Source organism: Desmodus rotundus, chromosome 9, assembly GCF_022682495.2.
Source record: "Desmodus rotundus isolate HL8 chromosome 9, HLdesRot8A.1, whole genome shotgun sequence".
In the NCBI taxonomy this organism is placed as follows: domain Eukaryota; kingdom Metazoa; phylum Chordata; class Mammalia; order Chiroptera; family Phyllostomidae; genus Desmodus; species Desmodus rotundus.
In genome coordinates, this window is record NC_071395.1 from 43,628,992 (window position 1) to 43,642,440 (window position 13,449).

At 41.9% G+C, this 13,449-nt stretch overlaps 1 protein-coding gene and 1 pseudogene across 1 annotated transcript; both read left to right on the forward strand.

The window, feature by feature from the left end:
* The first annotated feature begins 206 nt into the window (after nucleotides 1-206).
* Nucleotides 207-13,117, forward strand: LOC123479398 (zinc finger protein 14). The gene is made up of 4 exons (XM_045192504.3): nucleotides 207-340; nucleotides 8,810-8,936; nucleotides 9,145-9,205; nucleotides 9,607-13,117. Exons 1-4 carry the CDS (start codon nucleotides 338-340, stop codon nucleotides 11,318-11,320), a joined length of 1,905 nt encoding a protein of 634 aa, XP_045048439.2. The 5' UTR covers nucleotides 207-337; the 3' UTR covers nucleotides 11,321-13,117.
* LOC112301526 (large ribosomal subunit protein uL22-like) lies at nucleotides 12,739-13,449 on the forward strand (annotated as a pseudogene).

The window sequence follows — 13,449 nt, forward strand, 5'->3', positions numbered from 1 at the left end:
CTGGATCTACTACATGGGCAGCCCCGGGACTGGAAAAAATTCTGTTTATTCAAACATTTCAAGCTGGGTCAGCTTCCAGTTCGCCAGGCGAGGCTACTTCAGCGGAGCCAGAGTTCTCCCATGGCTGTCACTCAGGCTTGGGGCCTGTCCAATTATGAGCGCGCTGGGACAAGTGGGTGGAGCAACGCACCGCAGTGGCTTGTACATCCTTGTGGCTGCGTAGATCCAGCGTCGCCTGCTTTTCAAGGTCCCGAAGGGGTCTCCTACAGCGTCTGTCGCGCTGTAACCTATCTTGGGAGTCGTAGGAAGAACTCTGGGAGACCCAGGAAACCTAGAAATGGTGAGTGCCCAGGGCCAGTGGGGATGGGAGGAGGGGCTGGTTGGAACCGGTTGGAACCGGCGGTGGAGGGCCTCCCTACACCACGCCCCCCGTACCCCCCAGTCACCTCGGAGTCTTGAGGCCCCAAGTCCCTTGGGGCGCTGCTTGGACTCGGTCCCCCTGCCTCGCAAGGTAGGTGTTGGGCCAGCAGGGGCACCCCAGACGTCCTGTCCCGTCACTGCGCGCCGCTTCAGCCCCGAGCCTCTCTGAGCGGTTCTGCGCTCCGCAGCCCCGCGTCTCCCCAGATGGTGCGGTGACCACGGGGAGGGTCTTTCGGGGGACAGTTGTGACTTGGTCTCCGGGGGTCATTTGTGGGAGGAGCTGTGGTCAGTGGGGTCCCCAGTGTGGAGGAAAAAGGGGCACTATAATAAATCTAATCGAAAGTAACCTGACAGGGTGATTAAGTCAAAATTCCTAACCCGGCAGGCCCTGATCACGCCCCAGGCACACAACTTTAGGTTTATCTTTGTCTTAAGCAAGCCCACTGCTTTGTTCTGGTGCATCTAGGTTAGCACACCTTTGAAACGCCTCTTTTTCAGACATCTTGGAAACATAACCACCTTCAAGGGACCACATAATCTCGTTAAGCATCCTGTAATTCAGTCCCCACCTGGCTTTCTCCCACAGTCATGTAATAATCTTCCTTAGGTTCCCTCCTTACTTCCAAATGCGTAAAAGAAACTGCAAACTGGAAGAAAATTGTAAGGGTCCTGTACTGAGAAGCATTTTTCTCACTCTGTAGAGATCTTGCTTTTAGGCAGATCCTCTGTTCAGATCAAATAAACTCTACTAAACAAAAAGATTTTCTACAGGGATGTCTCTTAGTTTGACACCAGTCCTTTCTGGGTCCCCAGGAGGACTCTTTTTGTCCTGAGTTTTCCAAATGCTTGGGGAGCAGGATCTCAAATCCACAACCCTGTGCCTCTAACCTCGCTCTTTCTGGGGCAAGTCCCTACATTTTAAAGATTTATCTTTTTACGTGTATAGGTATTTTACATGAGGGGAAAGCAGAGAACAACCACATGGAAAACTTGAAATCCTTGATGTCGGGTTGCTTGAAATCCCCAGGACCTTCCCTGGGCACAGGCATCCTAGGAGAAGTTCTTTGGGTGGAGGTGGCTCTTTGGAAAACTTCCTGGGTGATCCCTCCAGTCAGCACTGCTCCTTCCCTGGGTCTCTCACCTTGAGAAGATCAACAGGGATAAAAAATATTTAATCAATAGAGCTTGAAATATAAAATAGTTTCAAACGGCAAGAAAGAGGTGAATTTCAGAAAAAAGAAAATATTCCAGTATTACATTCCATTTGTATAAAATTCTTCTTTCACTCTTTAGTCCCCTAAGAATGTGTAGGAAGTTTTGAGGTATGTTTTTTAACTTTTGGGTATTTTCATATTAAATTGTAGAGTTTAGACTTGCAGAGTAGAAATATTTAAATATGATTAATTATTTACAAGCCAATTATTTTCCATGGAAATACAGTTAACTGATATTTTCCTGAAAATATTAGGTGTTAGAAGTTTTCTAATTGAACTACTAAAAGACTCTTACAGTTTTCTTTCTTTTTTTCCACGTAAGGCTGGGTTTATGTAATTTTGGAGGATTTTTAAAGCACTGGGCTTTTGTTGTTTAAAATATCAAGAGTTGTCCAAAGCAACTCCGGTTGGGGCTGGAGGCCTGTGTTCAGTGACTCAAGCTAAAGCCCTTCATGTGCTCAGGGAAGCACATGAAGGCCCAATTGTTCCTGGGGAGCCTCTGCCTGCAGGTGTCCTACCTGCTCACACCTACCAGGGAAGGAGCCTGCAACTGAGAAGCTGCAGCCCTGGAAAGCTGGGGCGCACGTGCACATGGGGTCGAGGGTGGTGGGGAGGGCGATGATGCCCTCTTTGAGGTTACAGTTTTTTAGGCCCAGACATTTTTAGACCTGAGGTTTGAGTTTTGCGTAGGTGCTCTCCACAGCGTAGGTGCTCTCAGGTATAATTTTTGCACATTGAGGAAGTGTGAAGATCAGGGGTTCTGACTACCGGACAAAGGTTTGAAGAATTGGGGAAGAATTTGGATTCTTAAACTGGATCAGGCTGGAGTTCCCTCACTGTGCGAGTGGACGCCCGGGGGAGGGAGCGCTCCCATGCTTCTGAGAGAGGGAAGAGTGTGGAGCTCCCAGAGCTCACTCCTGGGGCTGCTCACGTGTCCCTCCCCTCCTTCCCACTCTGGGGGTTCTGTCTCAGAAACGGGTGTCCAGACTCCAAGTTTGTGATTATGCTCAACTTTGTCAATGTGAGTTTTTCCTTCGCTGTAGGGAAGCAGGCTGCTTCTCTGTTTTGATTCCAGTATGGCTATATCTTTTCATTGGATTGTTTTTTCTCTTGGATATTGCGGCCCTTTAGCTCTCATTCCCATTAGCACTTGTAGCACTTGGACTTTAAAATACAACTTCATTGAGGGAAATGGCGTGAATAAGGCAAGATTGATTGGCAAATAAATAAAATTGCATTTTAATTCAGGTAAGACAACATGAAGATATGAGATGGGTGTTTTTAAGTTCTCAGGGGCATTTTTCATTTTTAGGTCAGTTTGTATGTGCCCGCCCCCAGAGAACTTTGACATGTAAAAGGTCATACTATTCCTAAACTCCTATTTTAAAAGATGGGAGGAAAACAACTATTGAATTTTGATTTTCATTGTTATGAAAAAACATATCAAAGCTTATGTAAATTTTTGAAATTTCAAGTATAGGGCTAAGTTCAAACCCCTAATGCATAAATATCCAGAGTGTGAAATATAGTGAATGGAAAAGTATTATAATTCCCTTTGGTTTTTTTTAGAAAGGGATTCGTAAATCTTTTATATTCTTGCAGTTTTATAGCATTTAATTTTTAAAGGCTTAAGTTTTAAAATGGTTTCCTGTGTAGAAAAGTTAAGAACAATTAATTTAAAAAGCAAGGTAATTAACAATGATGATTAACCATAGGAAATAGGGTGTATATAAATTTCTGTTCTTGTTTTAAGTAAATGATGAATGGGAAAGTGCTTTAAATGCCTGAAAGGAAGCTGATTTACGGTCACTGCCTGCATATCCTGCTCCATTCCTGTGCTCCCACTCCCTCCACCCTCAAGGGTCCAGTTCTGATCACTTTTGCTCATCCTCTTAGTGTCTTTATATAAAAACAAGCCAGTGGGATTGCGTAATTTTTATACTTGTGTCTGTTCTCGTCATGGGCAGTCAGACTCCACATATTTGATGTTTGTTTACCAAAAATTAAGCATCAGCCCTCCCTTTCCCCCTGGTCCTTCTTACCTATCAGGCTGTTGGCTGCCTGCTGGGGGCCTCCCGTGAGCTGGTGACCTCATGGAACCTGGGTGCTACATTCAGAGGACTCTGAGTTGAGAGTTTAGGCTATTTCTCACCCTTTGGGAGCAGGAACATGGGAATCGGATCCTCCTTAGAGTGGACCTGGGTCAATGTCTTGGCTGCAACTTATTTGGTCATTAGCATGAAGGTGTGAATGAGGCGGGGGTCACTCTACAGTAAGGGTGGGCCTAAGGGGGGTTTAAGAATGATTATATCCCAAGAATGAGGGGAGCCCACAAGGTGGTCACTCTTTAAAGAGCAGGTATTTCAGAGGGAAAGAGCAGAGACGGGAAAAGGCAGCCCATAAACGGTAGGCAGAGTCCACTTCCCTAATACCAGAGGACTTCCCAGGACCCTTAGGTACATCTGCTGCTGCACCTGCCTCTACTGCATCCAAGGCCCTGACCCTCTGATATACCAGGGACAACACCCATAGTCTCACTGTGGCACAGCCAGGGTATCATCCAAACAGACTTAAGCCTGGGGTCCTCAAATCCTGCATAGCAGCCATTTCCATGGGGGCAGTCTCTCACCCAAATGGCATGGACTCGAGGTCCTCTGGACCTTGCTCCAGGAGAACAGGTATGATGTGACATTCATGTCACTCTGTGGACATTCATTTGGCATTCAGGACATACATATATATTGGAAAAGGGGGTTCAGAAAAAGTGGATGGGCGGTTGCCCCACACACCTGGTGAGTCCCTGACGCCTAGGTTAAGGCCATTCACTTTGTGACAGCGCGAAGAAATAGCTCCAGTCCCTCAGAGCACCCACACATTGTCTAGATTCTTTTGTGTTTGGGAGGTAATGTATTCCTTGTTTACTAGTTTTTTTGATCCCATTTATGCTGTTACAAACTGCTCCTCGAGTGGGTGCTCCTACCATAGAAGGCTCTGGACTGTTTCAGTTGTCACAGGACAGGCATCCCTGGCAGCGTTCTCAGAGCCCCCTTCACTATAGATGCTTCAGTGACCACCTCTCTGAGCTCCTTAGACTTGCCTATGATGGCCTTGCATTGTAATTTTGTCTCCCTTTCCTTCATATTGTTGACTAGATGCTTCTCAATTTTATTAATTGTCTCAAAGAACAGCTTTTTTGTTGTTCATTTTTCTCCATTGACTTTTTTTTTTGTTTTTACAATTACATTGATTTATTTTCCCTAGTTTTCTATTCTTTTAGTCTGCTTACTTTGGGTTTAATTTGCTCAGCTTTTTATTGCTTCCTAAGGTAGATACTTACATTATATGATTATAGATCTTTCTTTTGCTAGTGTATTTGTTTGATGGCATAAATTTTTCTCTAGGCATTTCTTTTGCTGCATCCCACAACCTTTGGAAAGTTTCATTTCATTTAGTTCAAATAATTTTTAATTTATTTTAAGATAACTTCTTTGATCCCATGTATTATTTAGATTTCTGTTGTTGAATCTCCAAATATTTGGACATTCAGCAACACAAATGTTTCCCAACTCTCTTACTATTATTGATTTCTAGATTAATGCCTGTGGTGGAAGAGCTTATTTTGTATGATTTCTGTTCTTTCAAATTTTTTAAGGTGTGTTTTATGTCCCAGAATGTGTTCTGTCTTGGTGAGTGTTCCATGTGAACTTGAGAAAAGAATGTACATTCTTGTTGCTGTATGAAGGATACCAACAATTTACATTTTCAAGGCTCAGGTTTTAAATCATAGATTTCAATCACAGATTACAATTTTTAAATTAAATTTTGTTGTTACGTGGCACTGTTCAGTTCAACGCTGTCCTTCGTGAATTCTTTCTGCGGCAGTTTATAATTTGTGATAGAGTGTTGCTCTCTGCAGCAGTACTGGTGGGTTCGTCTAGTTCTCCTTCGCTCCCGCCTCATGCGTTTTACCCCCGTACGGTTACGCACAAGCGTCTAAAGGACTGCTATGCCTTCTTAGAGAATGGACTCCTTTATCACTATGTAATGTTTGTCTTTATCCCTGAGTTGTTGGGGGTTTTTTTTGGTCTGAAATCGGCATCATCTGAAATTCATATACCCTTGCCAACTTTCTTTTTTTATTATTATTATTGTTGTTCAATTACATTTGTCCCATTTTTCCCCCATTACTCTCCTCTGCCCTACCCCCCTCCCGCCTCCCATAGTACATTTTCTCTATGCCTTTACCTTTCACCTGTGCCTTCATATTTAAAGTGGGTTTATTGTGGGCAACATATAATTGTGTTTTAAAATCTCATAGTACAGTACTTTGTCTTTCAGTTGTAGCGAGACCATTGATGATTAAAGTGGTGATTGACACGGTTGGATTAATATCTACCACGACTTGTCCTGTGTTCTATTTGTTGCCCTTGCTCTTCATTTTTTTTTCAACCTTTTTTCTTCATTCTCTGACTTTGAGTGTTTGACCTGATTTTTCTTCTCTCTTATATCTTTCTTATAAGAAAATACACATATTTTCTTAAGCTTTTTAGAGGTTGTCCTTGAGTTTTGAGGATACATTTACAACTGAACCACCACCTTTGTCTAGTCACACTGTACTGCTTCACTGGTTATGCAAGTACCTCACACCACACTACTCCCACTTCCCCCTCTCTGTCCCTTGTCACATTGCTGTCATTTATTTCAGTTATCCATAGCTTGAAATTACAGAATACATAATTTCCAATATTGTAAACAAGATGTCATGTATTATATGACATGTTTAGTGTTCTCTGTCCATCCCGTATCTGCACTGTGCCATCTGTCATTAACTTGAGGAAGTCTCAGTGCCTGTTACTTTGCTGTCTTTCTGTCTTTTATGTTCTTCAGGTATTTCCATTAGGTGTATTTAACCTTCTGTTAGAAGAAAGTATCTAGGGATTATGGGTATTGTGTTCTGCTTTTTTGTTCTTTTTTTTTTTTTTTGGTCTTTGCATTAGATTTTGCTGAAACATTTTTTTTTAAGATTTTAGTTATTTACTTTCAGAGAGAGGGGGAAGAGAAGGAGAGGGAGAGAAACATCAGTGTGTGGGAGATACATCTATCGGTTGCCTCTCACACACACCCAACTGGGAACCTGGCCCACAACCCAGACATGTGCCCTGACCGGGAATCAAACTGGCAACCTTTTGGTTGGCAGGCCAGCACTCAATCCATTTAGCCACACCAGCCAGGGCCGAAATAGATTTTTTTGAGTACAGGCCATGTTAAGAACAGAATATTTGGGATATTTTTCTAAACGCCAAGTTTACTTTCTCTTTTCCAATTTTGGTGACACCGAGTTGCCCTGTGACCTAAATGCTCTGAAGTTCATTTCAAGTTTTTTAGCTTTTCTCTTGTGAGTTTGGGAATGACAACTTCTAAGGTACTTAAATGTCAGACCAGAAACCGCTAGTCTCCTGCTCTAATTCCTTTTTTTTCCTGTTCTCATTCTTAATTTTATTCTTTTACTGATTTTAAAGAGAGGGGAAGAGAGGGAGAAAGAGAGGGAGGGAAACATCTATGTGAGAGAAACATTGATCGGCTGCCTCCTGCATGCACCCTGACCCAGGATGGAACCCATAACCCAGGCAGGTGCCCTGAGTGGGAATCAAACCGACCTTTCAGGTCTGTGGGATGATGCCTAATCCACTGAACCACACCAGCCAGGGCAACCTGCTCTAATTCTTGATGACTGATGGCTGACAGCTCTAGAGCCTCATTCCTGCTCCTTCCCCTTGTGCCCCCCATCTGCACAGGTGATGAGAAAGCCTCAGTGTGCCCTCCCTGTGGTAGCAAGTGACTGAATCCTTGCAAGCTGCTGCCCTTGTGTGTGAACCCTCACCCTAGCTCACCCCGTAACCTCGGAAAAGAACGTGTCCCTGCTCTTCTCTCGCAGGCTATTCAGTGCCCTCTTGAGAGGCCTGCCTTACTTACGCTGTCCAGACACCTCACTTGGGACAGTAATAAACCCTTCATACCCTACAGGTTGGGTGTGCTGTCATCCGCGGAGGGATCCCATGCTCAGGGGTTGAGCTATGCTGTTCCTTGTCTCCTCCGGGAACTTGGGAATGACCGAAGGGAGGGCAGCCCCCAGAGTGGCTGGTCAGGAAACACTTCCTCCTGATTGGAGAATGGATGTTATATGCTCTTTTGGAGGAAACCACTGCTACACCCTTAATGTATTTTATAATCATGAGCAAGTTCACCATAACACTACTGTGGATGTCAATGACCTCCCTTGTACTCTAAGCCTCTTAACCTGGTCCTCAGTGTCAGTAGCACCCAGGAAAGACTTTTTGGTTGTGTTGGAAAGAGCTCTTCTGCCATATTATTATCTCAGTGTGTGCCTGTGTGTGCCGGAAATTGGCTGGAAGCAGCCCTGAGGCACATGTCTAAAGGGATTTGTCATGTAAGTTGTCTTGCCTTCTACTTTGTGTCTGAGCTCTAAGTCTGAAATAACTTTTTAGACCATCAGATCAGACAGAAAGAGAAAGGAAAAACTGAGTCTGTGGAAAATATTCCACAAGGTAAGAGCAGTACTTTTCCACAAGGATATTTGTACGCAGCCAGCTGCCTGCAGTTGCTTCTCGTGTCCTGGAGGAATTTATGACAATATAGCTAGCTGGGCTTTGTTACAAGTCGGATTTCCACAGGCCTCCTGGACGCTCATGTTTGGAATGGGACTAGAACAAAATGCTTGTAGATCTTCACTGTGGTTTTATTCATTAAAACCTCATGGCAGATGTCAACACCTGCTTCATGGAGTGCTATAAATGGTGGCTGTGAGGAAGGAAATGAAAGACTATTTCTCATAAAGAATTGATGGTCTTAACAATGATAATATGTTTCATTTGAATAGCAGTTCTGTTATTCCCAAACATTCTCTGAACCCTGCCATCAGAAAGAAAGTAAGGTGTAATGTGATCAGAGTAACAATGTGTAAACAATTTCCACATATTCAGGTTGGTGTTAGATTCATGAGGAAGCAAGTGTGGACAGAGAGTTTCTTATAGTTAAGTCATAGAATACATGTTAGGAGACAATAGAATCACTTGTAACCTTTCTATAAATGGGGTCTGGGTGTCCAGTGCTGTCAGTCTCACACATCTTATTCTATACAAATTTCGGGTTTGTAGGACTCAGTGGCCTTTGAGGATGTGGCTGTGAACTTCAGTCGGGAGGAGTGGGCCTTACTGGATTCTCCACAGAAGCAGCTCTACAGAGATGTGATGCGGGAAACCTTCAGGCACCTGGCCTCAGTCAGTAAGGATGACAAGTTATCTTCACCTTGTTAATCAGAGGACAGAAACAGGTGTTTCTTGGCCAACATTGATCTCAGAGGTGGGATGTGGGAAGGGAGGACACTGGTAAATAAACTGGGCATGCTCACAGCTCATCGTAGAACTAGAATCTAATAATTTTCCTAGAATTTCTAATAGTTTGGAATCAAATTTCTGGGTCTGTATTTTAGGGAAAAAATGGGAAGATCATGACATTGAAGATCAGTACAAATATCCGGGGAGAAGACGAAGGTGAGTCACACTCACAGCAGAAAGCACTATCTTGTTTAGAAAACTGTTACGCTACCAGATTTAAAAAGAAGCGACCAGAATAACTTACGCTTCAAACTTACTACTTACCAGAAAATTTCCACCTAGTTTCTTATAATGACAAATTTGTTCAGTATTTGAAAAATAATTTAAATGGAAAGAGTGTCAATAAAACCTTAGGAAGAATATCACTGTTTTGATAGTAACAAAGGCAAACTCCTCTTGCAAAGCATGCAGTACATTAATTAAGTTTCTATCATTCATACAAGGGGAAAACCTACATTTTTGCTGTAAATCATGAAAATATAGTTCAAATATGGTACTAATAATTTTAAAATCATTAATGAAAAAATTATTAGTAATGTGCTCCTCAATTTTTACAGAAATCCAATGTTAGAGAGACTCTGTGGAGGGAAAAGGAGGAGTCAATGTGGGGAAAACCTCAGCCTTTTCCCAAATCTCCGTCTGAAGAAGAAAACTCTTCTGGGAGGAAAACTGTGGGAACACAGCACGTGTGGGAAAGCCTTCATGCACCAGTCATCCCATAATGGGCACGTCAGATGTCACCCTGGACGCACACCCTGTAATTGTCAAAGTTACGGAGACAAACTGTGTAATTATGATGTATGTGGGAGAGCCTCCAGTTATCTCCAGTGTTTTGACAAACATGAAGGAAATCACAATGGAGAAAAAGTCTATAAATGTAAGGAATGTGGGAAAACGTTTAGTTCTTCGAATTCACTTCAAATACATGAAAGGTCCCACACTGGAGAAAAACCTTATACATGTAAACAATGTGGCAAAGCGTTCGGTTGTTGCAGTTCTCTTCGACGTCATGAAAAAATTCACACTGGAGAAAAACCCTATGAATGTAAGGAGTGTGGAAAAACATTCAGATATTATCAAAATTTTCGAAGACACGAAAGTAAGTTTACTGGAGAGAAGCCCTATGAATGTAAGGAGTGTGGAAAAGCCTTCATATGTTATCAGAGTTTTCGAAGGCATGACAGAAATCACAGAGAGGGGAAACCGTATGTGTGTAAGCAATGCGGTAAAACATTTACTTGTCTCCGTTATCTTCGAAAGCATGAGAGAAACCACACTGGAAAGAAACCCTATGAATGTCAGAACTGTAGTAAAGCTTTTAGGTATCCCAGTGATCTTCAAAAACATGAAAGAAATCACACTGGAGAGAAGCCCTTTGTATGTCTGGAGTGTGGGAAGGCCTACAGAGATCCCAGTTCCTTACAAACACACCAAAGAACTCATGTTGGAGAGAAACCCTATGAGTGTAAAGCATGCGGGAAAGCTTTCAGTTCTCATCAATGTGTCCAAATACATGAAAGAAATCACACTGGAGAGAAACCTTATGAGTGTAAAATATGTAGCAAAACGTTTGGTTATCCCAGTTCTCTTCGATACCACAAAAGGACACACACTGGAGAGAAATCCTATGAATGTAAGGAATGTGGGAAAGCCTATAGATATCTCAGTTCCTTACGAATACACCAAAGGATTCATACCGGAGAGAAACCTTATGAATGTAAGGAGTGTGGAAAATCCTACAGATGTTACCAAAGTTTCCAAACACATGAAAGTAATCACACTGGAGAGAAGCCATATGTATGTAAAAAATGTAGTAAAGCATTTAGTTGTCTCCATTATCTTCGAAAACATGAAATAAACCACACTGGAAAGAAACCCTATAAATGTAAAAACTGTAATAAAGCTTTTAGGTATCCCAGTGATCTTCAGAAACACGAAAGAAATCACACTGGAGAGAAGCCCTTTGAATGTAAGGAGTGTGGGAGAGCCTACGGAGATCTTAGTTCCTTACAAACACATGAAAAAACTCACACTGGGGACAAACCCTATGAATGTAAGCAATGTGGGAAAGCCTTTAGATGGTATCGAAGTTTCCAGACACATGAAAGAACTCACACTGGAGAGAAGCCGTATGTGTGTAAAACTTGTGGTAAAGCATTTACTTGTCTCCGTTATCTTCGAAAACATGAAAGAACTCACACTGGAGAGAACCCCTTATATGTAAACAATTTGGAAAAGTCTTCATTTATCATACAACCTTTCAAAATGTGAAAATGCACACTGGAGAAAAACCATATTAATGTGCAGAATTTGGGAAAGACTTCACTTTTCCCAGTTCCTTTCAAAAGCGTAAAAAGACTCACTGGATTAAAAACTCTAGAATGTAAACAGTTTGAGAAAAGATTTGAATTGGTCCACATTCTTACAAGTGAACATTTCCTCCAAAAAAGAAATGGAAATGTAACATGAGAAAGCTTGATAGAAATTAATCCACATATAATGTGTCAGAAAGTTTTCAATGTGAAAGAGTTTTCATTAATGTTGTAAGTATATTCTGTTTATTACACCTTTTTCTTCATCATTGGACTGTGGATTTCTAGTAATGACTTTCAGAATGAATGCTCACACGAGATAATGAGAGTCAACAATAGTACATGTAATTAATAGGTAGTGCTTTTTTCTTAAAACATTTAACTATTTTCTATCTTGAAGCCTCTTATTAATAGATACATGGATGAATTTAAGTCCGGTTTTTATATGCAGTTAGGTTAAACAGCTTTCTATATTGTTTTGTTTTATGGGGCCATTGAAAAATGACAATTTGGTGTTAGGGTTTTCCTAGTGGCCTGAGGCAGCCCTTCATATCCCTAGTCCCTGAGACACATTCTACTTTTCCCTCTGACAAAGCTCCTTGTTTGGCGTGGTAAGTGCAGGATGCTTTTTCTATGTTCCATACTGATAATTTCATGTATGGCAAGTTTAGGAAAGAATATAGTTATATGTGAATTATTTTCATATTTGGACCTTTGCTTTCTTTGGACTGATGTTTGGTGAATACACTTCGAATTAAGAACAGGGACCTGTGATAGGGCAGCAAAATCAAGAGCTGAAGATTTTCCCTTCCATTGGGTAATGGTAGGACCTTGATTTTTCCAGAATCCAGCTCCTTTATGGTCCATGTTAAAATTCCTTAGTATCCTCACTTGCATGAGGTTTGGAAGGCAAGAATGAGTAAGGCCAACATTCCCACGGACAAACAGGCATAGGAGCTTCAAAGACAAAATCTTTCAGCCTGTTACCTGGATTTTTTGACTTTCCAATCGAGATCATTCTCAAAACCACCACCAACTGTCTGATATCCATTTTCTGAGATGCGTAGTTTTCCACTGATGTCTTCACAAATTCCACATCAAAGATGCATCAGAGTTTGGATTTTTCTGTAAGCCCTGTTGTGTCCACCAGCAAACTGATTCACACTTCTTGCTCATGTCTGATTCCCCTCTTCTCTAGATTATATCCCTATAAGATCTAATTTGTATAGGAAACACCTTATGCACTTAACAGTGTTAGTGTTTTCCTTATTCAACATGTTTCCAGTCATGTTCGATTGTATGTGATTAAAAGTATGTGTATTGTCAAATGAACACATATTTTATTAACTGTTTTCTAAACCCTTGTATGCTGACAAATACTGTGATTTTTATTTCCTGGGAAGGTATGTTAAAATGTCCAATAATAATTATGAATTTCCAAATAAACTTTGTAATTCTCTTCATTAATAATTATACTCTCTCTTCCCGAAAGCGACCAGAGGTGACCTCTGATGATGGTTCGCTATTCACTTGACCCAGAGAACCCCACAAAATCATGCAAATCAAGAGGTTCAAATCTTCGTGTTCACTTTAAGAACACTCGAGAAACTGCCCAGGCCATCAAGGGTATGCATATTTGAAAAGCCACCAAGTACCTGAAAGATGTCACTTTAAAGAAGCAGTGTGTCCCATTCCGCTGGTACAATGGTGGAGTTGGTAGGTGCGCCCAGGCCAAACAGTGGGGCTGGACACAGGGTCGGTGGCCCAAAAAGAGTGCTGAGTTTTTGCTGTACATGCTTAAAAATGCAGAGAGTAATGCTGAACTTAAGGGTTTAGATGTGGATTCTCTGGTCATTGAGCACATCCAGGTGAACAAAGCTCCCAAGATGCGGCGCCGAACTTACAGAGCCCGTGGCAGGATCAACCCGTACAGGAGCTCTCCCTGCCACATCGAGATGATCCTCACTGAGAAAGAGCAGATTGTTTCTAAACCAGAGGAGGAGGTTGCACAGAAGAAAAAGATATCCCAGAAGAAACTGAAGAAATAAAAGCTTATGGCTCGGGAGTAAATTCAGCATAAAATAAATA

Bases quoted from the DNA above. Each gene is read 5' to 3' on its own strand.
- LOC123479398 (XM_045192504.3), top strand. The intron at 8,937-9,144 runs GTAAGGATGACA...TCTGTATTTTAG, and splicing joins CAGGCACCTGGCCTCAGTCA to GGAAAAAATGGGAAGATCAT. The intron at 9,206-9,606 runs GTGAGTCACACT...CAATTTTTACAG, and splicing joins TATCCGGGGAGAAGACGAAG to AAATCCAATGTTAGAGAGAC.